Genomic DNA, 25,353 nt, shown 5'->3' on the forward strand with positions numbered 1-25,353 from the left:
GCTGGGGAATTTGGTTGACAGCGCGTGAGATTGAGTTCCTTGAATGCATTAATTAAGTTTAAATAAAATTGTGGTATGAGATTGTTTCTTGTTTTTTTAACGTCTAAATGCAAGCATTCCAAATTACCTCTGGAAATGAATGAGCAATAGTCATTTATATAAAATTTGGCCCGTTTACTTCAAGGTTTCTGTTCCCCTCTAAGTAATTTAATAATCCATTTCAATTGTACAGATTTTATCTGAGTGTTGATATCCATCATGTTTAATCCCCCCCTTATTTATTTTTTCCTTAATGATTTTTTGAGCAATCAATTGTGGTTTTCCATTCCATAAAAAGTAGAAGAGTTTAGTTTGTAATTTTTTCATGAAACTTTCCGGCATAATTTCGAATCCAGCTAAATACCAAATTTTGATAACATTAGTGCTTTTGTAACCGTAATTTTTCCTATTATAGAAAGATTTCGGGCCTTCCATAGATTTATCAAGCTCTGGCTATTAAGACCCTCATTCCAATTTTTTTCAACGGAACAAGTGTTATTCCCTATGTATGCCCCTAATATTTTGATTTCATCTTTTTTTACTTCAATACCCTTGTAGTCTGGGCCAATGTTCCAATCAATTGCATTACCACACAATAAAATTTTACATTTCTGTTTGTTAATTTGTATTCCTGTACCCATTTCAAAGTGGTTTAATATTGCAAGACTTTCATCAATAGAGGCCAAATTTATTACCGTTAAAGTTGTATCATCTGCATACGATTGGAGTATTTGGTTGTATTAAGATCTACAGGTTTTAAATATAACCTTGAATAGCAGAATAGTCTAGCATTTAATATTCACTGTCAAACTTCAACATCTATATCTGTCAACGATATGTCGACAAACAACAAAGACCTGGCTTCTGTGAGCAACATCTCCAAACCAAAGCCAAAACAACGACTAAGTAGAAGCCTTCCCGACCCAGGCCTATCACCCATTGGTCCCATCATCAAGCAGCTTGAGGGACCCTCAAATCTTCAGACAGCTCTCCAGGAGGCAATTCAGAGTAATATAATAAACCAACTTCCCAATCTAATAGCCAAATGTATCTCAGAAAATTTCAGCTCTGCGAACTTCTCATCCGAATATCTTCCCATAAGTCCTGGTTTGAAGGAATGCATGGAGGAGCAAATGCTATCTCTTAAAGAAATAAAACACGATATCGCTTCAATTAAAGAGTCCCAAAATTTCCAATCTGAAAAGTATGATGAAATTTTAGCAAAGCAAAAAAAAACTGATGAAACACTGATACAACATGGTAAAAGACTGAAAGAATTAGAAGATCTAGTCTATAACCTCGAAGAAGATCTATTCTATGCAACTGAAAAATTAGAGGAACATGAACGAAGATCCAGATTAGACAACTTGGAATTTCACGGTATTGCTCCAAAAGATAACGAAGACACTGATAAATTGGTTATGGAAATAGGCAAAATGATCCATGTGGATATAAAGCCATCGGACATCTCGGTTACCCATCGCTGCCCTACACACAACACCAAAATTCATAAACCTATTGTGGCCAAATTCACCAACCGAAGGATACGTGCCAAAATTCTTAAAAACCGCCATCTAGTCAAAACTGCGGTTAACACAACATCTGTAAGAAACATGTCGAAAGTTTTCATTGTCGAAAATCTAACTGAAAAAAACAAGAACTTGTTTTACCAAGCAAAAATTCTTAAAAGGCAATGCGGGTATGCTTTCTTATGGACCTCAAATGGAAAAGTGCTGATGAAAAAAAACAAAGACACCCATACTTTACCTATTATTGACGAAGAATGTTTGGACAAAATAAGATAAGTCTGTTTTTCTTTCATAGTGCCAAAATCCTTTATTACATCTTGTTCAATTTACAATACTCTTTTAGCAGCCTGTTAACTTTACATGCAGTTCATACTAACTCTTGTCACCCATGTCATTTAATCATCCTCCCTATACACCAGCCCGGTAAAATTCAAATATTTTATTTAAACTATAATTTCGGCCAAGGAGCTAACTTCCGATCCTAACTTTAAATGGGAGTCTACAAATTTCCATCCACATATGTCCACAACCCCTAGTCGATACCTCGAAATATCCGATATCGACACAGTATCATCCAGCTTCTTATTGTCAGATCTTATTATTTTACATCTTAACATAAGATCCGTGGCTAAATATGCGGATGACCTGATAGAACTTATATCTAATTTTCATATCGCACCACAAATTATCGCCTTAAGCGAAACTAGGATCCATATTGAGGGTACCATTAGCAAAATTGACATTCCTGGTTACATATTCATTCACGCTCCCTCCCCAACTCAAGCGGGTGGTGTGGGATTTTACATTAAAAATACCGTGAATTATCAAATAAGTCATGAATTCAACCTATCTTTTCAAAACTGTGAGGACCTGTGGATCGAGATGAAGTATTCCCAACCAAACTCAAAAATCCTAAGCCTCATTATTGGTGTGATTTATAAGCACCCTAAGCGAAACATTCCATCTTTCACTGGGGCAATGGCTAGTTTATTTGACAAGTTGGCTTTAGCCAAAAAGCAATTCTTAATCCTAGGAGACTTTAATATAAACCTTCTTGATAATCATGACAACTCGACTTCTCAATATTTAGATATGCTCATGTCCAAGTTCGTGTTTCCAATTATCACAAAACCCACAAGAGTCACCTCATCCTCCCATACATTGATAGACCATATATATACCAACACCACAAAATTTTGTTCGTCATTTATTCTTCTCAGTGATCTTACTGATCATTTCCCAATAATGTGTATTCTACCAACAACTAATGTCAATGTTAAGACAAAAAGTCGCATGAAACGTGACATGGCTAAATTTTCTGCAGATTCATTCAGATCTGAAGTTGAGTCGATGTGTGACAATTACACCAGTGCTATCTTAGGAGAGGAAAATTTCAATAGCTCATTTGATCTCTTTCTTAACCATCTCAAGTGGCTAATTAACAAACATGCACCATTGAGACCCTTCTCTCGTCGAGAAAATAAATTATATTCTAAACCTTGGATCACCAGAGGAATCCGAAGGTCCATTAAAAACAAAAATAATATGTTTAAAAAAAAGTACTTGAATGGTAATACTACTAATCGTCTGTACTTTAAAAATTACAAAAACATTTTGACGCATTTACAACGAAAATCTAAACAAATGTATTATCACAATATCCTTGAGAACAACAGAGGAGATGTTAAACGAACTTGGAAAACCATAAATGACATTATCAGAGTCAAGTCCAGGGGTGAAACTACCATCCCTGAAGTGCTACTTGAAAATGGTACCTCTGTCACAGACCCAGTTCTAGTGGCTGCAGAATTCAACAAATTCTTCTCGACTATAGGAAAGAAGCTTGCAGACAAAATCCCATATAGCTCAAAATCTTTTATGGAATTCTTGGGTACTCCTCTGAAGAATTCTTTTTTCCTCGAGCAAACAACACCATCGGAAGTTTTTCATACCATTAAGAATCTGAAAAAGGTCAAAGCAGTTGGTCACGATGGCATCTCCTCTTACTTCCTGAAAATAGTTGGTGATATTATTTCACCAGCACTAAGTCTTTTATTCAATAATTCTTTTCGTTCAGGAATATTTCCTTCGTCTTTAAAGATAGCCAGAGTTATACCAATATTTAAAAATGGCAACAAAAATAATCCCTCAAATTATAGACCAATTTCTGTCTTATCTTCTATTGGCATTATTTTGGAAAAATTATTGCATACTAGAATGATCAGTTTTTGTACCAAATTTAACCTAATCGACAAAAGTCAATTTGGATTTCAGACTAGTCACTCAACAAGTCATGCTATTCTTGACGTTGCTTCATACATTTATGATAAAATAGACAAAGGCGAGTTCGTCTGCTGCACTTTTTTAGATCTTAAAAAAGCTTTCGATACAGTGAATCACAGTATCCTTACTCATAAGTTAGCACATTACGGTTTCAGAGGTACCGCGGGCAAATTACTATGTGATTACCTGGCCAATAGATTCCAATATGTTGAATTGGGTTCCTATAGATCTCCAATGATGCCCATTCATTGTGGAATTGTGCAAGGATCTGTACTTGGACCTCTTGCGTTTCTGAATTTCATAAACGACTTATCTAACAGCTCAAATCTTTTGAGCAAATTATTTGCTGATGACGCTTGTCTGCTTGCCAGTGCGACAGATTTGACCACATTACAAAATAAGGTGAACACTGAAATGAATAAAATACATGACTGGATGACATGCAATAAACTTACAGTAAATATAGATAAATCTAAAGTCATGTTATTCAGTCCAAACTCTCGCATTAGACATATGAATTTTTCAATAAAAATTAAAGGCTCCGAATTGGAAATAGTCTCGTCTTATAAATATCTTGGGCTCCACATTGATAGTCAGTTAAAATGGAATACACACACCACTGAAATCCATAGAAAACTGTCAAGATCCGTAGGGATTTTAGGAAAGCTAAAAAATTATTTACAAAATTCCACCTTGAGAACCGTTTACTTTGCACTTTTTCAATCTCATATACAATATGCCATAGCTGCTTGGGGCTCTACAACTCAGTCCAACATGCATAGATTAGAGGTTTTACAGAATAGAGCCGTTAGAATCCTCGCTAGAGCACCATATCGTTCGAATTTAAATTATTCATACCATAAAACTAGAGTGCTTAAATTGACTGACATCCATAAACTAGAAATCTCAAAAATTATGCATCAATTTCAAAACAATCAATTACCAGCAGCTTTTGACAATTATTTTGTCTCGCTAAGTTCAGTGCATGAACATAACACTCGTTCTTCAACAAGGCAAAACTACTTTGTTCCTCGCTTCTCACTTGCCAAATCCCAAAAGTCCCTCAAATTCATAGGTGTGCGAATTTGGAATAACCTACCCCAAACCCTACGTGATTCTTCTTATGCCACTTTCAAAATAGAGTATAAAAAACTCATGATTTCCACCTACCGGTCCAGTTGAATTTGCAAAGTGAATTCTCCAGGATTACTTGATCATACAATGAGTTTACTCGACTTGATCCACAGTCCTCGAGTCCAAGTAACCTGTAATAAACATTTTACTATTCTTAATAAATGGAATTATCAATGTTTATTTGGCAAATTTTTCGGATATCTACTTAAAATACTTTTATTGATATATATTGTTAATATACTGACTCACTTATGCCCTCACAGATATATGTGGAGGTACATTTACGCTTTTTCAAAAACAAAATGTCTCAAAAATAAGAGCCAGCATATGCCAGGATTCTGGTTCCAGTAGATTTGACAGCACAGTCTAGGCCAAAATGGGATTATGTTGATCAGCTGTCCGACTGACCCATATTATTAGTATATTTATTTTATATGTTTGTAATTCTGTGAATTTTCCATTTTTATAATTGAGTGACTTATATATTCTGCATGAATTGCCTTATCATAGTAGGCTATTGTACTGCTGTGACTTTAAATTTATGTAATTTATTGACATAAATTCTGCATGAACTGTCCTATTGAACTGTTGAACAGTTGTGTATATACATTTTTTTATTCAATGATTTCTATATTCTACATGACCTATTCGATCGCACTTCAGAACCGTTGTGATTTAAAATTCTGAAATTAGTTATATTTATGCCACACAAAATGACTATTTGTAAGTAATGTAACTCAATGCAATTACCTGGTTTAGTGATCTCTTAATCCGTTGCCCAAACCTGTAGATACATTTTATTCTTTTTTCTCTCTTCATATTATCCTCGTGTACAAATTCGTCCCCAGCCTTTATGAACCATGCATCAGCACAGGGCCGGTACCGTCCAACTCAGCTTGCAATATGGTGCTCCAGTCACTTAGACGTTACCGTATTTGTGCCGTAGTTGTCATGGTTATCTGCCAGTCGGCGTTCGGAGTCTTTTGCTTAGTGAGTCCGGAAATATCCGGTCTTTTTAAACATATTTCTGCCAATGTTAGTATTTTGGCGTCCGACTCCTCACTTTAGTATTGTATTTAGTTCGATTTTTGTTCTTGTATAACCCAATGTTAGACTATTCATAGGTGTCGTTGCTCGATAACCAATGCTGGTTTATCGCGTCCCCTTTCACCCTGAAATGCATTATTTTCCTCTCTTTTCTTATCTCGTTCTGTATGTACAGTGTGTATTTCTTGGTGATAAAATAAATTACTGATTACTGATTACCCTTTATAGATCCAGTATCCCCACTACAATTCCTAAATCCTAAAATATTTCTATTAGATTTGATATTAGTTGCTAATAGCTCAGCTATAAACAGATATAAATATGGTGCTAAGGGGCATCCTTGTCTCACTCCTCTTGTTAGCAAAAAATCTTGAGACAGGTATCCATTGGTAATAATTTTTAAACGAGTGTTACGATGCAGAATTTGAATCCATTTTAAAAAATATTCGCCGAAGCCCAATTTTCGTAAAAGTCGTATTACTAATTCACGGTCGACCGTGTCATATGCTTTCTCTTGGTCGATAGAGAATATAATAAGAAGTAGATTTTGTTGATTAGCCCAGAAGATGTCATCCCTAAGAGTTATCAAATTTTCATGAATCACCCTGCCAAAAATAAATCCAGTTTGATCTTGTCCAATTAGTTCCGGCAATACATTTTTTAATCTATTTGCTAATAATTTTGCTATGAGTTTATATTCAAAATTTAACAAGGATATTGGGCGCCAGTTTTTTAAATCATCTTTGTCTCCACTTTTATATAAAAGTGTTATGACACCTAAAGCTGAATCGTGAGACATTTCACCTATATTATGAAAGCTTTTATAAAGAAGAAGTAGAATCGGTTTGAGTTGTTTCCAAAATTTAGCGTAAAACTCTTTCGTCAAGCCATCTATGCCCGGTGATTTGTTATCTTTCATATCTCGGAATGTTTCATCCAATTCTTTATCCGTAATTTATCTTTCTAAAGAGTCTTTTCCAAGATTTGTCAATTTTTTTTCAAATTTTTGGATTAAGCTATTTTGGGATGTTTTATCAATACTTCTTACTGTATAACTTATGATAAAAAGAAATCTGAGTATCTTGAATTTCTTTCAGAGAGTAAACCAAACTTCCATTCGGCTTTCTCACGGCTCTAAACATACGCTTCTTTCCATTTGATTTCTCTAAATTCAAAAAGTATTTGGTAGATTTTTCACCTTTTTTGCCCACTTTATGCGCGACCTTATAATTGCACCATTGGTTTTAGTTTTATAATGCAGTTTAATTTGTTTTTCTAGTTCCTGTACCTTTTTCGATATTTTGTCATCTTCAATGTACCTTAACATTTCATCATATGCTATCCTGTATTTGAGTAATAGTTCTTGCTCTAATTCATTTTCCTGTTGGTATTTTATTTTAGCACAGTGTATCGCCCATGTTTTTATTTTATTTTTACAAATATCTCAATAAGAACCCCTCTCTGATCCATCTAGTAGTTTTAATTGGAAGTGCCACTTCTTCAAAATTGCAATAATTCCTTGACAGAATTCCTCAAATTTGTTTAATTCCGAATTGTATTTCCAACAGCCAGGGCCATGTTTCATGTTAGTTAAAGATAGTATACTAAGTATGACAGGAAAATGATCAGATATTGCATTCACCTGAATCTGGACATTTTTTACATTGACTGTTTCTATGCATGATATATACTATTGATCCAGCCTGCTTTTATCTACATAATTGTTATTACGTTTTTGCATCCAAGTATATTGTTTCGTTTTACTGTTAAATTTTCTCCAAATATCAATCAAATTCCAATTCTGTATTAGGTTTTGTATCTTTTTTGTACTGCTATCTATTCTATAGTTTTGTTCTGGGAATTTATCATTTTTATCCAAAACACAATTGAAATCACCCCCCATAATAATAGAATATTGTGCATTTCCTATTTAACTTACTAATTCTCCTATTTTATTTTCTATTAATACAAACAATTCAGATCGATCATGGCACCTATTTGGAGCATACACATTATTCAAAATAATATTGGTTTCAGAAGATTTGCACCAACCACCATACTTTATAAATCGATCATTTTCATCTATTTCCACTTTTTCAAAATCCAATTCGAAAATAAGATGCCTACACCGGAAGAAATATTAAAAAATGTAGTCCAAATTGCATACCTGCTCCATTCTTTGGTCCATTTGGCAGATTCTACTTCGCTTTCACAGTGGGTTTCCTGGAGAAATGTAATATCCGCTCCAGTTCGTTTCAGATAATCTAGTACTGATTTACGCTTTATATGCTGTCTGATACCTTTGACATTAAATGTCAAGAGTGTAACCGGTAAATTATGCATAGCGGACTGCCTAATCCCCCTGCCCTATTGATATATGAAGTGAAAATAAACAAATTAAAAAAAAAAAAAAGTACCTGAAAATTGATAAAACTGTAGTACGGCTAAAACAGAAACCTGTTAGTTCATCATCATTATGATAATTTATTAGGTTTTAGGGAAGTTTATCAATACTGATCTATTTATGAGGCTTGCGTCAACGATTTAGGCTTATTCAAGATATTTTCTATTGTTTCCATGTTTTCCAAAATGGGTTGAGATGATGTTCCAGGGATATCATCTATTGTGTATTGTGATTTGACGTTTTTTTATTCGCTCCGCACATGTTTAGTGTTGTGTATTGAAGCTGGATTGTCTTCATCATCTTCCTCATTTCTTTTATGTTTCCCTTCTCTGAGGTTTACAAATGGACATATGTTTTCAAGTACTTTCTCCGCTCCGTCATCAGTGAGATGAATCATGTCGTCCTCGAAATAGCTATCTATTAATTTACCTTCAGAGAAACATTCGGGTTTTTTCGTATGTAAACTACGTGTTGTCCCCATGCTTCTTGTATTGTTTCATTTAGTCTGTCAGATCCTTCTGGTCCTTTACTACGCCCGCGGACAGGCACAATTCCATATATATAGACTGTTTCGGCATTTTGCTTCGCTTTCTTTATCATGTTTGTTATGGCTTTCTTTTTCTTTGTGTATAGGTATGGACTAATTTCGTTTGTTCCGGTGTATATTACAATTTTTTCAAATTTCTTAGTTTGTTTTTCAAAAATTTCGGCAGTATCTGCAAATTTTCCTCCAAGAACATGTGCAGTAAAAACTTTTGACTTATCTGTTTTATGTTTCAAGCGCTTCACTTGTGAGTCTCCAATGAGAAGAATCTTCTGACCTTGAGACTGATCCGAGATGCTTGTTGCATTTCACTCATCCACTGTTATGGGATTTCCTTTTTTCTGAGATTGTGTAGCTTGTTTAGGTGTTTGACTACTTTGTTTTTTTTTGGTAGAACTATTAACTCGTTTACTGCTGTTATTGATTTTTGCTTGGTTTTTCAGTCCATGTTGTATTTCAGATATTGTTCGTTGTGACTGTGATCTGGCAATCAGTTCAGGGGGTTGTTCTGTTTCTTTGTTGTTTGTAACGACTTTATTTTCTTGAGGATTTGTTACAGTTTTTTGAATTAGTGTCTCTGTTGTATTGTTGGTCGGCTGATTATCTTTATCTGGTGATTGTGGAGCTTCGTTCATATTATTTTTTTTGTTCTCGCTTTCTTTTTAAACAGTCTTTTTCCAAATGTGGCTTCTCTTCTCCACCACAGTATCGACATCGCCTTCTTCTAGGGCATTGCTCCACCTCGTGTGTTATCGAGTGACAAATATAGCACCAATTGCAGTATTTTTTAAAATTTTGAGGTCTTGTTGGATAGAACACATTAATTTCTTCACCAGTATATTTCTTTGGTAGTCTTATTTTGGGGGGAATTTCATTTTCTAGGGTCATTTTGCATCTTCTTGTGCTATTCTCCACACCATCTTCATCAGTATCTCTTTTTATGTGTTTGACTTGTCCGAATTGGGTTAAAAGTTCAATTATTTTAGTATCAGGTATCTCTTGTGGTAATTTACTAATAGTTACATTTGTAACATTTGAGAATACCTCTTCAGGATAGGCTGTATATTCTTTGCCTTCAAATTCATATTTTACTCCATTCACCATAATTTTTTTGCACGCTTCTTCAGTCTTAAATTTCACTCTCCAGATGTTGGATAGTGGATACATACAACTGTACAAGATATACATCCTTGACCTGCATTGTTAATTGTTATATATCAGATTTTTCACTTGGTCTCTCTCCATCCATGTACAATTGTCGAATTTTATGTTTACTGTATTGATTTGCTCCACATTCCCATCTTCATCGTCGTCCATAATGGACGTTTTTGTCTGGACGCTTTATAAATTGACTGTGTTCCAGACAACTAGTTTTGTATATTACGGTTATTCAATCAAACAGCGCGAGAGCCTCTTAATCAAATAGCCTTTGCTTTGCACTACACATGTATCGATATGAACGGGTGTATATCAGATACCGGTACCGTACTTACTGACTTACCGGAGCTAACCCGGTGGGTGTCTATTTTATCTTGCAACTGACAGGAGCCAAATGGACGTTTTTGTTTTATTACCGCCCAGTAACAAAGTCACGTGACCCGTGCAAGTCCTCCATACACTGAAAAGGCTGCTCTTTTTACGAGCGCGTAAACGTGGTGACGTACAGACGGCCCTGGGAATTTCCGATTCTTACCCTCCCGACCCCCTCTTCTGAAAATCTCGCTAAAATGTTTTGTATCAGTTGTGCATTTGAGCAAATTTATATGTCTTCTATGGAATTGGTTTTTTTGTGTGCGATGACGTCATCAAAAATTGCGTCCGGTTGTGGTTCCGCTTTTGTGATAGCCTACGCCCTACAGTGACAGATTGCATACCGGTACCTGTACTACAGTACCGGTATTCTGTTTTGGCTTTTATGTCTATATACTGAATATATCTGAGCCTCGCTCTCTTGTTGAATGGCTAAGAGGCAGCCGAGATGCGTGGTCAGGGTAACATCATTTCACTTGGCAGCACGCTCTGGTGTTAGAGTACCGGTACCGCAGACTTTCTGACTAGAATTTTTCGTCGACTACTGAATTGTTCGCTTATCGAGTCTTTTAAGAATGGAGTATATCTGTATTTCTGAATCATGGAAAAAATAAGCTCTTTTTGAAATCTGTAATGCTCGTTACTGGAAAATTATTTGCAAACAAGGATATCACAGGAGTTTGTAGGTATGGGAGTATTGGATAATTTCATGTAGGACAGTAGGAATTACTTTCATCGGGAAGAGTAAATTGGATCCTTCAACCTCATGGTATGGATATCTCGGGTCTCGTGAAGCAAAGGCCATAACTGCTGTGATGTGAAAATGAACGCTGTAAGTGCTCAAATAACGCCAAACAAAAATGTAACCCAGATTTTCATTTTGTTCTAAAAATAAAAGCTTGTCTTGTGCGAACACACTACGCTGAACGCATGGGACAAATGCGAAGCGGACAACTCGACTCACTTTCGAAGGCGACGTTTTAAGACAATACCGGTGTAATTTCGATCTTTTCACATTAAAATTTCACATCACATTTTTGTAGGGTGTTGTTTGAGAATTTAGGATGTTCATTTCACATCACATTTTTGTTAGGCGTTTTCAATCAGTTACGGCGTTTACTTCACTAGACCCGATATCTCTTTATCTGTTTATTATACCTGTTTGAATATACTTGTTGTTTATAGCGATATTTTGAAAGTCCAAAATAGTGGCAAATAAACTGATAGTTGAGGTATTAGGTTTTCTTTTAGTCACTTTGGGAACTGTTTATTAAAAATAGTAACATACAATTACATTTAATTTCTAGGGCATTTTGGGGTTGTCAGTCGCGTACCAGGACTGACTGGTTACCGGTATATGCAGTACGGCACACTCCGGATTTATGGCTGTATTTTGTAACATAAACAAATACACTCTCGTCTCTGAAATCAGGGCAGTCGAGTCGATAGGAAGCGCGATGCGTGAAAACGTCAGATGTCTGGGACTACATCACAGAAAGTCAAGCACGGCTCTTGAATTTTGCTAATTTTTCACAAATGTATACTGCCCTATATGATTACACATACATGTATTTCTGAACCATTTTTATTCAGTTCAATGTCGGATGTGCCTATTAAAATAATGGCGCGTAAACACAAGAGTCTGTGGATAAAAAAATTACTTTTGAATAATTGTTGTATAACGATGCACGATATCAAAGTTTTTTTTTCACTAATTAAATTAATTTTGATAGTTTTCATTAGGGCTCGATCGATATATCGGCCTTGTTTTTTGCAAATTTCGAACTGTTGGTATCGACTAATTTTACCGATAGTTATCGGCCAATCATGTGACTGCCAAAGTAAGCAGTATTATCGTTTGTCTAAGATGTCTCCTAATGCCTGGTGGCATGTACCGTAAGTATCTTCTTTCCTGAGATAAACATGTAAATCCTGTATGCGCCAGTGGGACTATTTATTATTACATAGGAGTCCATGCATCTGAAACAAATTAATTTGTTTGCCAATGGGACTGAAACCTATGGGCGGGAGGTATATTCATTTGGCTAACACAGACAGTTCATGAACTCATAATAGAACTATGATAAGGAAAATCGGAATAAAATTATGCCCTAAGCCTAACCTGGTACACACACTACGGGAGTGCCAAGGAATTAGAATTAACTTTTCCCAACATGGTCCGGTACCAGAGGCTGTGGTTTGCTGTATGAATGAGCCGTCTTTTTCTCTTTAGGGAGAAATACAACATATCTTTGTGGCTGGCCAGAATAATTTGTGCTTGGTATATTTTCTTTAATACTGGCTGATAGTGCTCTGAACAGTGATCAGTGAAGTGTGACTGGCCAGAATAATTTGTGCTTGGTATATTTTATTCAATACTGGCTGATAAGTGGGCCGGTTACAGATAATAGACTTGGTTACTGGGCCGAAGGCTTAAAACTCAATATGAAAAACTGAATAAAAAGATTTATTTACAACAGCTAGGCTAACTAACGTTTATATAAAGCACAATGTCACAATTGAGGTCACTAAAACTATAGTTGTAATTTAAGCAGGAACTCTTCGGTTGGCCGGATCCGACCTACGGTCTATCATTTTGACCCCCCCTTATATTGCCGCGTGTATATGAGTACCTTTTGGGTCGCTAGAAAACGAGGCTGGAACCAACTGATTGAGCTGTGAAGCAAATAATGTCATAACTTTCTTAAGTTGTAGACCCCCCACTATTAATATTGCCGCCATGTATATGAGTAACTTTTGTAACATTTCTTAAGATTTATTCTGCATACCTTTTGGGTCTTTCTTAAGATGTAGTTTGTATACCCTTGAAAACGAGGTTGGGATCCAAAAACCAACTGATTAAGCTGTGAAGCAAATAATATCATCTTCAAGGAATCTTAAGTTTGCCATTCTTGAATTTATAATTTTGATAAAATAATTTTTGGGAGAACTGTTTCACGAATAATATTCACTTAGAATTGTGTATGAACTGAATTACTAGAGATTGCAAATACATAATTAATTGGTTGTTCATGTTACTGTGGAATTGATTTAATTTTACTAATTTTGCATTTCTTTTTATTTTATTTGCATGGTATTGTGTCAGGTATATTTGATGTTTTTATGACTTTTTGGTTAAGCAGGTGTAACTCAACTATGAAATTTGTCCCTGGGTGCTAGTCTATCTTGGGTATTGGAATATGTAATATTTATTCACCAGCTGTTACATTAATAGTAACTGTACAACAGCGATCACCGCACATAGTTATCTCCCACAGGATTCGAACAAGATAAGCAAAATCATATTTGCACTGTCGTGCTTTATTTGATTCTACTTGGTAGGTTCAAATGCTACCAAACCAGATTGTACTGGAATATCCTGCACATACCTGTGGTATTCTACTTAGTTAGTTTGCTTGGTGGAAACCTTTGTGCACTTTAGTGTTGTAGAATAGGTTGAGAATTCTTGGAAAAACTTACCGGTAGGTTCCTAGGTTCTTCCTTGTCCATATACCTGTACAAATAATTTATTTTGAAATAATTTTGTATGAGGATTTTTTTGGTTGTATTACATTTGTATGGTATTGTGTCTGTTAGGTTTTAGCACAGTTTTTGGCAAATGCTCGGGTCGCGAGATGTTAGAAATATTTTTAGGGTTGTGCCAATCGCGACAGAAAGTGCTTACAGAACCTGAGTTAGGTGATATTAGTCCGTAAGTGGTTCAGAGCACAAAAAAGGAACTCTGGAACTGTGCTTTTAGGATAGGATATGATTTACATATTCATCCTGAGGGAGGAGGCGGCGAGGAGTCCAGCAATCCTCGCGCATAATCCACGCGGAGTAATTAGAGTTGTGATGGCGAGCGTATTCCTAACGCTCAGCACGATGAGCCGCACTGCCACGCCGCTTGTGCTGAGTTAAATGGAACGTTTTAAATACTTTACTGCTGGTTGTTATTCTCAGTTCAAATCTCTATCTTGGTTAAAGTTTCAATTTTGGGGTGCAAGCACTTGTGCACTGAGACCTGTGTTCCACAATAATTAGGGCCTTTTCAACAAGAGCCATAATATTGGCAACGAATTTTATGTGTGGGCAGTCGATCTCGAATGCTTTTTTTTGTAAATGGAAAGTTGGGATAATTACGAAATGTAAGCAGTTGGTTAGAGAAAGTGAGATTTACAGAAATATTGCTTTATTTATCTTTTGTCATTTCGGATCATATTTTGGTTTTAGTTTCGATGCTGTTTTAGTTTGCGGTACCCCCCGAAGTATGTGTACCAGGTTAGGGTTAGGCCATAATTTTAGGTACAAATACTACGGGATTCACGTGTCTAGTCTCCGAACTCATAACAAGGGCCATAATTTGTTTATGCAACGGCAGGTGATTTTCTTTTGGTAAAAGGAAATTGTTCTGGATTAAATACTTACCAAACTTTAGGAAGCTGGTTGGAGAATGTGAGTTAACAGAAATATTGTTTGTCATGATTCGGGACTCATGAATGTAACATTTTTTACAAACATACAAACCATCTCAGCTGCATCAGATGTCTGTGCACAAATGTAAGAGACAAATTAAACCAGGATGGGCTAAATAGGCCTATAGTTTCATACAGACATAGTGATGCACACATTTCAGAAATTCTTCTGTTTAAAATCGATAGTGGGAATTGTTGTCTTGTTCTAGAATAGCAATGCAATTCATCACAGTAAAACCATAGTAGCTTATGTCACATTCTTCAGAAATTTTTATTTTATCTGTTGTCATTTTGGATGATATATTGGATTTAGTTTCGAAGCTGTTTTTGTTTTGATTTCAGATAGAGTACTTCCGAAGTATGTGAACCAATATGGCGGACACCGGAACACAGTATGTGTACCAGGTTAGGTCATAATTTCAGGTGCAAATAATACGGGAGTCGCTTGGCTAGCCCCCGAACTAATTTTGGAATGAAATTATGGTCCAACCCTAACCTGGTATACCACGTTCCGGTGTCCGCCATCTTGGTTCACATACTTCATAGTACAGGAGTAAATTGGTTCTACTGCAGCGATTCAGGTTGTAATTACCTCTTAGTAGTTGAAGCTAACGAAGTGCTCAACCCAACATTCACTCTTTCTTGTTCCTCTCAATACAATAGAGTATTTTGCAATACAGAAATAGTATAGAAGTATCTCCAATTATCGGAAACATGAGTGACCGACTAGAAGATGTAATCAGAGGATGTGTGAGACAATTTGCCTCAACTGTTGATTTCAAAACCTTCGCACAATCTGGGAACGGACTCTCACTCAGTGTGCAAGATGTCACTATGGTCATTGAAAACCACAGATTCTCTGTTGAAGAACAGAAGAACAAATTGTTCTGGCTTTGGGTTAATAGAAACCAACCGAATGTAACTGTACAAAGGATAAGAAATCTTGTTACGCAATACTATGCGCTGGAACAACAAGGCGCTGCCGCTCCTATTGAAAGGCTTGAAGATGTTTTTCAAGATGTTGCAAAACGATTTTCATCCAAGGAATTCGAGCAGTTTGCGCAGTTTGCAAGATCAGGGCAGGGATTATCTCTTGGAGCACATGAAATAGACGAGGTCATGGAAGATTATAAATATACAAGAGAGCGCAAACTTAAATTACTGTGGAAATGGAGGTATTCTAAGTATCCGAATACTAACAATGCAGCAGTGATAGAAAGAATAAGAGCAGTGGTTGGACTTTATGTTCAAGATGCAAATCAAGTAGAGGAAGAGCAGATCATTCAGGAAGATGGAGACAGAATGTTGGAATCATTCAAAAAACTTTCTGTGAAACCAACTCTACCAACTGAAGTTTCAGAAGAAAAAGAATTTCTTGAAGTCGTGAAAAATTATACAAAGCAGATGTTGGAATCTAGATTGAAATCCGCCAGTGAAAAAACAAAAATGGATGATTTTATACTTCCCAGGGTTACCGAGTTCAAGGAATCCAACAAACAGAGTAGTTTGCAATCAGTGGATATCAGGAAGATTCATTATGATAACTTAGTCAACCGTGTGATGTTGCTAGGAGACACAGGCTCTGGAAAAACAACATTTTCAATGAAATATGCATTGTCAGCGCTGGAAAAAAGTTTAAATTTTTCGGACGAAATTAAGATGGTCTATTTTGTGGATGTTTCTAATTTACAAGCGGATTCTAAATCAACCGCTTTTGATCTTTTATTCGTTCAACAACTTGGATCGAAACTTCCTGAGCATCTCCATCGTGTTGGACAAAAGTGGTTGAAACTGAATTCAAAACATATTCTGCTTGTAGTTGATGGGTTAGACCAAAGTCTGAAGCCTTTTGCAAATAATTATGGAAGAATTGGAGTGGACACTCTAGCGGAAACCAACACTATTCTTGCTAATATTTTATCCGGCCACATATATCCAGGAATGAAGATTTTGTCAACGACTCATTGGAATGTTTATTGGAAGTTGCCTTCAGATCTCAAGGCCACCTTGAATCTCACCTTAGGGGGATGGGATGATGAAACACTGAAACTTCTTGCTGGAAAGTTATTTAGTCCTGAAGCAAGAAAAATATTTGATGATTTGAGACGTAAAGCACCAGGTTTTGTTTCAAACCCGATGTTTTTTTTCTACTTGGTTCGAGTTTTGGAAGATTTCCAAGAAAGCGATGTTGATACTTTAACAAATCTGATGGTTTCTGTTTTGAAACTTTTTACAGGATCTCGTCAGGGACAAAATGTTGAAAGTCTGTTATTGGAACTCATGAAGTTGGCTTACCACGGAATGATAGAGAATCGATTTGTTTTCACTGCAAGCTATATTAGATCCCTAAAGTTGAATATGACTGACATGCGTGGTCTTGTTGAGATGGATGCTGACACTCGAGTTGTTGAGTATGTTGCGGGTGACGACGACATGAGGTTACGGTTTCCACACCAGAGTATAGGAGAGATTCTTGCTGCCCTGTATGCCTGTACTCTTGATTTGGATGAATTCAAGAAGCTTATAGAGAATTATTATGAGAAATCAGGAATGGAAGTCGTTATAAAACATACTTTTGGAATTATTCTCAACAAATCAACTTCAGAAAAAGCAGCAAAATATCTTCCTGATAACATGCATATCAAGTCTGAATACCTGATGGGCTACTTGGATAAATTATTGAAAGGAATAGTCATTTCAGATAGACGAGTCGTGACTTTATTACATGAATGTGGTTCTGATGTGATCAAGAAAGTTTGCTCACAAATAAAAAAGATGGATTTGATGTCAGTCCAACCTGGAGAACAGCATGCAGTGATGTCTGTTGCTGAGCATAGTCCTTCACTTCATACTTTGAAATTATTCTGCTTGTTTGTACATCCTGGAAATTATTATTTCTTGCAACATGTTCTTGGTTCTGTGCAGAATATTTATGCGGATTACTTCTATCTTAGCAATTGTGACTCTGATGCTGAGAATCTTCGAATCCTGAATGAAGCCGTGATGAAGGGAAACCTTAAGATTAAGTGGAGCCTCGTAATAAGAGAAAGTCCAGCACTTGAACCACTTGGTTATTATTATCTAATTGGAATGGTTTGTCATGGTAGGCTTAAACTGAGTAGCTGTGGCCTGAATGCAGAGAAAATAAGCAAGATGAATCAAGCGGTCATTGAATATGGTGTCAAGTTGTTTTCATTGAATATTGAAAAGGATCCTAACATGAATGCAGAAGCATTTCAACAATTGCCTCAATTATTAGGGAATGCAAAGACTAATAATCTCACACTGAATGACTGTGGCCTGAATGCAGAGAAAATAAGTAAGATGAATCAAGCCGTCATTGAATATGGTGTCAAGTTGTTTTCATTGAATATTGAAAAGGATCCTAACATGAATGCAGAAGCATTTCAACAATTGCCTCAATTATTAGGGAATTCGAAGACTAATAATCTCACACTGAATGACTGTGGCCTGAATGCAGAGAAAATAAGTAAGATGAATCAAGCCGTCATTGAATATGGTGTCAAGTTGGACTCATTGAGGATTGGTGAGAATCCTAACATGGATGCAGAAGCATTTCAACAACTGGCAAAGTTGCTGAAAAATACTGAAGGAAAGTTTCTGTCTGCACAACATTGCACTCCAACAACTGAGCAGTTATCAGCTCTTTGTTCAAGTTTAGAAAATGAAGATGTCGAGTTGTCTCGCTTAAACCTGGGAAGATCAACTACAGAATCCCTCACTGATGATGAACTGATGATTGTTTCTAGATTGGTTCAGAGGGCGAGAAAGCTCGAGTTCTTTTGTCAAGAGTTGTCCGAGTCAAAGATGTAATTTCTGAGGAAGGAAACTGTGAGACTTTGTCCAAGTGTAGGGATAGAGTGTGAATCATGTCGTTTCGGTATAAGAAATTCAATTGTGGCCCCGGCTCAATAGAATTAACTATTTGTTCAAGATATTTTGAAAAATTTCAGAACGAGTTTCCAATCATGAAGCATCCAAAGATACTTTACAAATACCCAACCTATTTCCAATTAACCCAAAACCACGAAATACTGTTGAATACCAGGCAAATCTGCATTTCATTTCTACACTTTAAATCAAGTAATTGGACTAATATTACTACTTACCGGTACATTTTCATTCTGAAATAGTGCGATAATTAGATTTTCTTTTTGAAGCTTTCTATTCTATATATTTTGACTCTCACTTGATAGAACAGCCACTTGGATGTGCTTAACTCTTTTGTTCCGTATAACTTATATATTCGTATTACCATCCTTGGTCATAATAGTTATTTTCGGACTATTTTACGTTTATGTTCATGTTTTGTGAAGTATTCCGCACTAACTAAATCATTTTGAGCATCCAACTATGATCCGTGCTTGATCTGTCAACATTTTGTTTTTTTTGTAAATTTTTTATTTTACTACTAAGTGAATTTTATTTGTGTAGGTATTTCAAAGGTTAGAGATACACGAAAGTATTTGTCATTACTTCAAAAATAAGTCATTTGAACGAGCGGGAAACAATTTCGCGCACATAATAAACAAACAAAGATTCCAGACAACTATCGTGGACATGCTCTCACATATCATTGATTATTTCGCGTTTCGCTTCGCTTGCGAAGCTGAGTCTGGTTTTTCTTCAAAGGTGACGTAACTCTCTTTCAGAAGAGCGCTTGGAATTTCGTTTCTTTGTAACACGTGTTCATCGAAGCGATAAGAGTGTGAAACGTTCTCTCAAAAATTTTTGAAATTTCTCTCTTCTTACACGCGTAGGGTCGAACGGTTTCGCCTACGTCACTTGGGCGCGTTTTAGTAGGAAGACGCGAAAATAAGCTTTTTAAAGAGATATTGGGGGTGTTCCTTGTACGTTTGGTTAACTGGTCATTACATATTATAAAATGGTACATAAAGTCGATTGTATACAGCGGAAAAAAAGGGTTAACCTCAAATTAAACTGAAAATTACTGAAATCCTTAATTACTGTAGCAAGATATTTTCAGTGTGTGTTTGTAATCTTCAAATGTTTTTATTAAGTAGGCTTTGTAATTTTCATGTAACTGATTAATAAGGTAAAATTAAATTTCATATCTTTATCCTGTATTAATTTTTGAGTTCCATTATATACATAATCTAGCATGTTACTCGCTGTTCTATTCGAAATATATATATCAATTCTTATTACCGTGGTCATTTTAAATTGTATAGTAGGTTTTGTAATATTTATGCTCTTGATTTATGAAACTGTTTTATGGGGTAAAATCAAATTTATTATCTTCGGCCTGTAATGATTTTTTATCCTCAATATATACCCAATCTAACATGGTACTCCCTATTCCATTCAATATGTTCCAATTCTTATATCCTCAATTACTGTGGTAATTTTAAATTGTATTCATAATGTTCAAATATTTAAATTTTTATGCAACTGTTTTATGAGGTGAAATTAAATTTATCATCATTTTCCTGTAATACTTTTTGATCCCTAATGCAACCAATATGTCACAATTCTATTTTTAACCACTGTTTTTTGTTGATGAAGCATATCCCCCATATTCATGATGCCACATAACTCTTGTATAATTTAACATATCCTATACATTTTTTTATTGCTGTAAATATTGACTAATCTGTGTGTTCTTGTGATTTTAGCCTTAGCTTACTGTAGGCAATAATATATTAAGCCATGTTTCTACAAGAGCATTTTGGGATTCATAACTCATATAGAGATGTAACCTGGATATACTGGGAGTAGCTGTACCTGGGTATACTGTTCCTATTGAGAGTAGCTGAACAGTCCGATGAATGAAACGAGTAAGTCTTGAATGTTTTTTATATTCAACTTTTTAATGAATTTCCAAATTTCCAGTCAAATTTTCTTTGAATAGAAACTGGTTTCGTAAAGAGTTAAAAACATAGTAAATGCTCGTAGAGGGAGAATGTTCAATAAGTGGTCACATTTGGGCACAAAACTCTGTATTCTAAATGGTATTTAATTTGAAGGTGTTTTTCTGGAGGGAATATCGTTTTTCCTTTTTTTCTGCTCAGCCATATATATTTAAGAGTCTATTCGATATTGCGGAAATGGCATAATACGAATGTTGTCCTATTTGATATTGGCTCAGCGTAAAATAGAGATAAAACTGCACTTAATAATAACTAGGGCTGTCCAAAATCGAATCTTTTTTTGATTCGAATCGAATATTTTTCTCGAATCGAACCGAATAATCGAATATTGTTGCGCAATCCCATATTTGTCTCTATTGTACAATAAAAACTTCCTCTTCGATATTGTGATAACTTATGTGCAGTTATATCTAAATTATTGCTAATATTTTGCATAGTAACTCCAAAGTTATAAAAGGAGATCACAAGCCTTCTTGAACTGGTCAAAAAATTAGGGTTTTGAAAACTATCAAGTTTTAAGAGTTGGAAATTGCACAGACTCTTTTAATGGATTCAGTTTCAATAGGGCAATGAAAGACCGTAGCTACCTATTATTATTAGTATTATTAACTCGAGATTTTTTATATAATTTTCAGTAAAATGATAAACAACTATTAGATATAACTGTAGCCCAAAAAATTTAAAATTGAATTTTGGGAACTCACAAATTCAGAGCTTGTTTGATGACATTATTTGTTGATGACCATATTATTGCTGTACAACAGCCATCAACATGCAAGAGTGCAATTATTTGTCATAGTAATAAATGGATGATCAAAGTATTGCCATTAGAAGAAATTCTATTGAAAAAAGGGATTGGACCTCCAAAACATGTTTCAGTCCTGCACCATGTTCCTATGATTACTGACTCAACAGCTACAAATCGATTCTATTTATAGAACTGTCGTTTTTGCTGACACTAAATTTGCCTTTTTCTCCTTGTGTTCTCTCAAAAAGCGTAATCTTTGAATCTTTGTTACCGATAACTTTTCATTCATGACCATGCATGAAATGGATAATTACATGTCACCGGGCAATAGGAGACACTTTTTTAAAGCAAAGAAAGCGATAGAAACATTGTTTTTGCTTGCTCGGTGAAAAAAGCAGTGCAAAGGTGGTCGTGAGGCACATTATGTATCAAATTTTAGCGATTCGATTTCGAATATTCGGTTCGCTTGGACAGCCCTAATAATGACCAATATTTTTCATGTTTTACTTTTGAATAAAAAATCCTTCTCAAAATTTGAAATTCATCCTCACTCTCACTGTCAAACTGCTGTCCCTTTAGTGCGATCAGAGTTATGCGTGTATAAACCGACTCTTAGCTTGGGAACTTTTTATTTTGAGTTTTAAATCGGCTTATTTGCGATGATATACAGTATACGCTTTTGACCCCCAAACAAGGCTGGGAGTAAATTTCCTTTGTCTCCTCAGCATTATTTAAATGTCCATAACTAATGATCATGGCAAACTAAAAACACAATCTCTCAATTTTTTTAATTACTCGTATGAAAATGAGAAGGAATTATTTAGTGCTTGTAACAGGAGCCAATTCTTTATCCCCCCTTCCCCCCACATCAAATAAAAATTTCTTTCCTGCTCAGAAGATCTCGCCAGACATGCTGGAGGATGACAATTTCTTTGACCTTATCACAAGACTTCAAGGTCGTAGGATGGATGATCAACGATGTGAAATGAGAGACGACCAATATGAGTTACCTGCGTTTTTAAGACCTAACCCCCCAGACCCTCCCTCAAATCATCACCCTGCAGAGAATGGGGCAATGGGGGGATGATAACCCATTGGAAATGATGGGGGTGAGTATTCTTTTATTATTTTTTTTGAAAAACTGAGAAACAGTCATTTTCGTGGGCATGTTCACAACAACATTGCTATCGTTGATAAATAAAGCACAGTCAGTGTTATGAATATACCTGGTGGCAATCATACAGTGTTTTGTTACTATGTTGTTCTTTTTTTCATGTTGGTATAGTTGTTAATTGTTTCGAAATTTTCAGTGGTTAAAGGTTGTATTTTTCACTAAGCGGATATTTTATTTATTTCAAAAACTCTCTGGGATTCGTTTTTCATTATGACATTTTGAGAGGTCATGTCGTCGAAATTAATATTTACGCACCTTGTTGGGGTTCTGCATTCACATTTGTTACATCCTGGTGGTCAGTCGAAGTCGTGAAGACTGCAGTGCCGGTATTTTTTGCTAGAATGCTATTACTTGTATTTGTTCCTGAATTTTTCTGTGAGATTTGATATTTCATCTAAAATCCGCTATAGTTTTTATTTATGGGAACATGTTTTTATGACATCGTGATGACTGCCTTCCTCGTTTTTATGACATCGTGACAGCGGGTAACATAGTATACTGTAATAGATTGCTACACTCGTACTACTTTGTTTATGTCTTTGTGTCCAAATGTTTGAGCATCGTTCTCTTATTCTCTTAGACGGTCAACATCAGCAAATTTCAACAATGATGAATATGTTAGCAAACTCGCAATCTAAACGCATGGATGGGCAAAGGGTGAGTCTCTCTGGACTTCCTGGGTTAAGGGTCAACGATGGGGTCAATGGCGAAGGAGCGTCAATCTGCAACAACCAGATGGCGCTGCAGCTCCCTTACCAGGTATAGTGTTTTTTTATACAACACATATTCACATCTTCCACTCTGAATTAGATCCTAAACAAGCAAATATGAGTCTCCTTTTTTTCTGAAAAAGTGCACATAGCCTCGGATTTAGCTGATATCATTACAATGCTCGTCCATAACTGTTTTAGGCAAGTGTGCATCACGCACCACTATCAGTCTTTAGAATAGGATTTTACAAATTTATCTCAGGGAGAGGAAAGCCGATAATGTGGATTAATCATATGGTGAACCACGGATTCTCATCAGGTTATCATTCCAGGTCAGGTATGGAATTGTTTAGCCAGTTATTTGTTCCAGAAGCATGGACTTGATGGTGAAGGAAGCGTTACGTGAACCACCCTAAGATGGTGGGAAGTCCAGTAATCCTCTCGCACATAATTAATCCAGCGTGGGATTCGAAGGGTATCTTGGCAGCGTAATCAGAGGTGCAGTAACAAGCGTATTTCTAACGCTTAGCAGCAGTGCCAAAACCGGCTGAATTTAAAGGGAAAATTTTTTTGTAGCTATATGTCATGAAAAAGAGTTGAATAAATAATTGAAGAGTTGAATAAATGATAATAAATAACGGATTGTTAACAAACGATAATGAATAAACGGATAATAAACCTAGTTTTCATCACATAATTTAGAGTCTTGATAGTTTTGATTCGAAGGAGAATGATCTCGATTCCAAGGTCTCGTGTGCCGAACAAATGGGTTGCCCACCCCTGGTCTATGCAATCAAGTAGCACTTTGCCATTTCAGGGGTTGCTTGTAACTTCGTTCAGTTATTTCCGAGCGAGTAAAAGTGACCTCTCTTAGAGAAATTTCCCTAAAAAAATCAAAGTTTTCCGTTGTTTTCATTCTTCCTTTTCAGTAGCTCTTCGACCAAGACTGGAAAACGGTGGAATACCAGGAAATGAAAACAGACATTCACTCGATGACACATTTTTTAACGCTCTCATGAGATGCCAGGTGAGTGTTTTGTGAGGAGAGTTTACAATATCACTCTGACAAAGACGTAAGAGGAGCCTACTATACTCATCAGTAGGGCTACCATTTCTAATCAATTAATAAATTATTAGGTACTCCTGTAGTATGTGAACCGACATGGCGGACATCGGAACGTAGTATGTGTATCAGGTTAGGGTTAGGACATAATTTTATTCCAGTTTTCTTTATTTTAGTTCTATTACGAGTTCGGGGACTAGCCAAGTTATGAAATTAAGGCCTAATCCTAACCTGGTACACATACTACGTTCCAGTGTCCGCCATCTTGGTTTACATACTTCGGGAGTACCAATTATACGCATTGGTTTAGACGGCAGCCATCTTGTTTTTGTCCGCCCGCAGGTCGAGATGAATCCCTCATGTTTTTTCATTCATGTCAAATTTTAAAATGCAATTCTGTCATATGAGTGAGTTATTGATGAAACATATTTCTTATTGTGTGTGAACTGTCCAGGTGATAGATTACGTGTTTTCAGTTATGTGGACCCATAACAATATAACAGCCACATACAACTACATGTATTCCAAGTATTCGAGATTCGAAAAAATGTTTGATTTGATTCTGAAATCATCAGATATTCGAAAATGCCCAGTTCTACTCATGAGTGAGTGCAAGTCACCTTGATTTGAGCAAAAAAAAAAAATAGGTATGGTACTCTTGTAGTGTGTGAACCAAGATGGCGGACACGGGAACGTAGTATGTGTACCGGTTTAGGATTAGGCCATAATATCAGATACAGATTTAAAATAAGGAAAATTGG

General features: G+C 35.9%; 2 protein-coding genes and 1 long non-coding RNA gene across 4 annotated transcripts in view; 2 read left to right on the forward strand and 1 right to left on the reverse strand.

Moving 5' to 3' along the window:
- LOC120344542 (uncharacterized) overlaps window positions 1-25,353 on the forward strand; it is a 205,501-nt gene that overhangs the window by 176,889 nt on the left and 3,259 nt on the right. Inside the window, exons 2-4 of one of the 2 annotated variants that reach the window (XM_078112713.1) lie at window positions 22,541-22,754; window positions 23,400-23,578; window positions 24,459-24,556. The gene's annotated coding sequence lies outside the window, so the exon portion shown is untranslated. The remainder of the gene's footprint in view (window positions 1-22,540; window positions 22,755-23,399; window positions 23,579-24,458; window positions 24,557-25,353) is intronic. The other variant, XM_078112714.1, reaches the window with a different exon arrangement.
- Window positions 876-1,844, forward strand: LOC144422804 (uncharacterized). Its single transcript, XM_078112650.1, has one exon. The coding sequence runs from the start codon at window positions 876-878 to the stop codon at window positions 1,842-1,844; it is 969 nt and encodes a 322-aa protein (XP_077968776.1).
- Window positions 3,587-6,247, reverse strand: LOC120335949 (uncharacterized). Its single transcript, XR_005568737.2, has 3 exons — window positions 5,736-6,247; window positions 5,022-5,116; window positions 3,587-4,260 (listed from the first exon to the last, which is right to left on the reverse strand). It is a non-coding gene; the product is annotated as an uncharacterized LOC120335949 (long non-coding RNA).

This window comes from Styela clava, chromosome 5 (assembly GCF_964204865.1).
Source record: "Styela clava chromosome 5, kaStyClav1.hap1.2, whole genome shotgun sequence".
In the NCBI taxonomy this organism is placed as follows: domain Eukaryota; kingdom Metazoa; phylum Chordata; class Ascidiacea; order Stolidobranchia; family Styelidae; genus Styela; species Styela clava.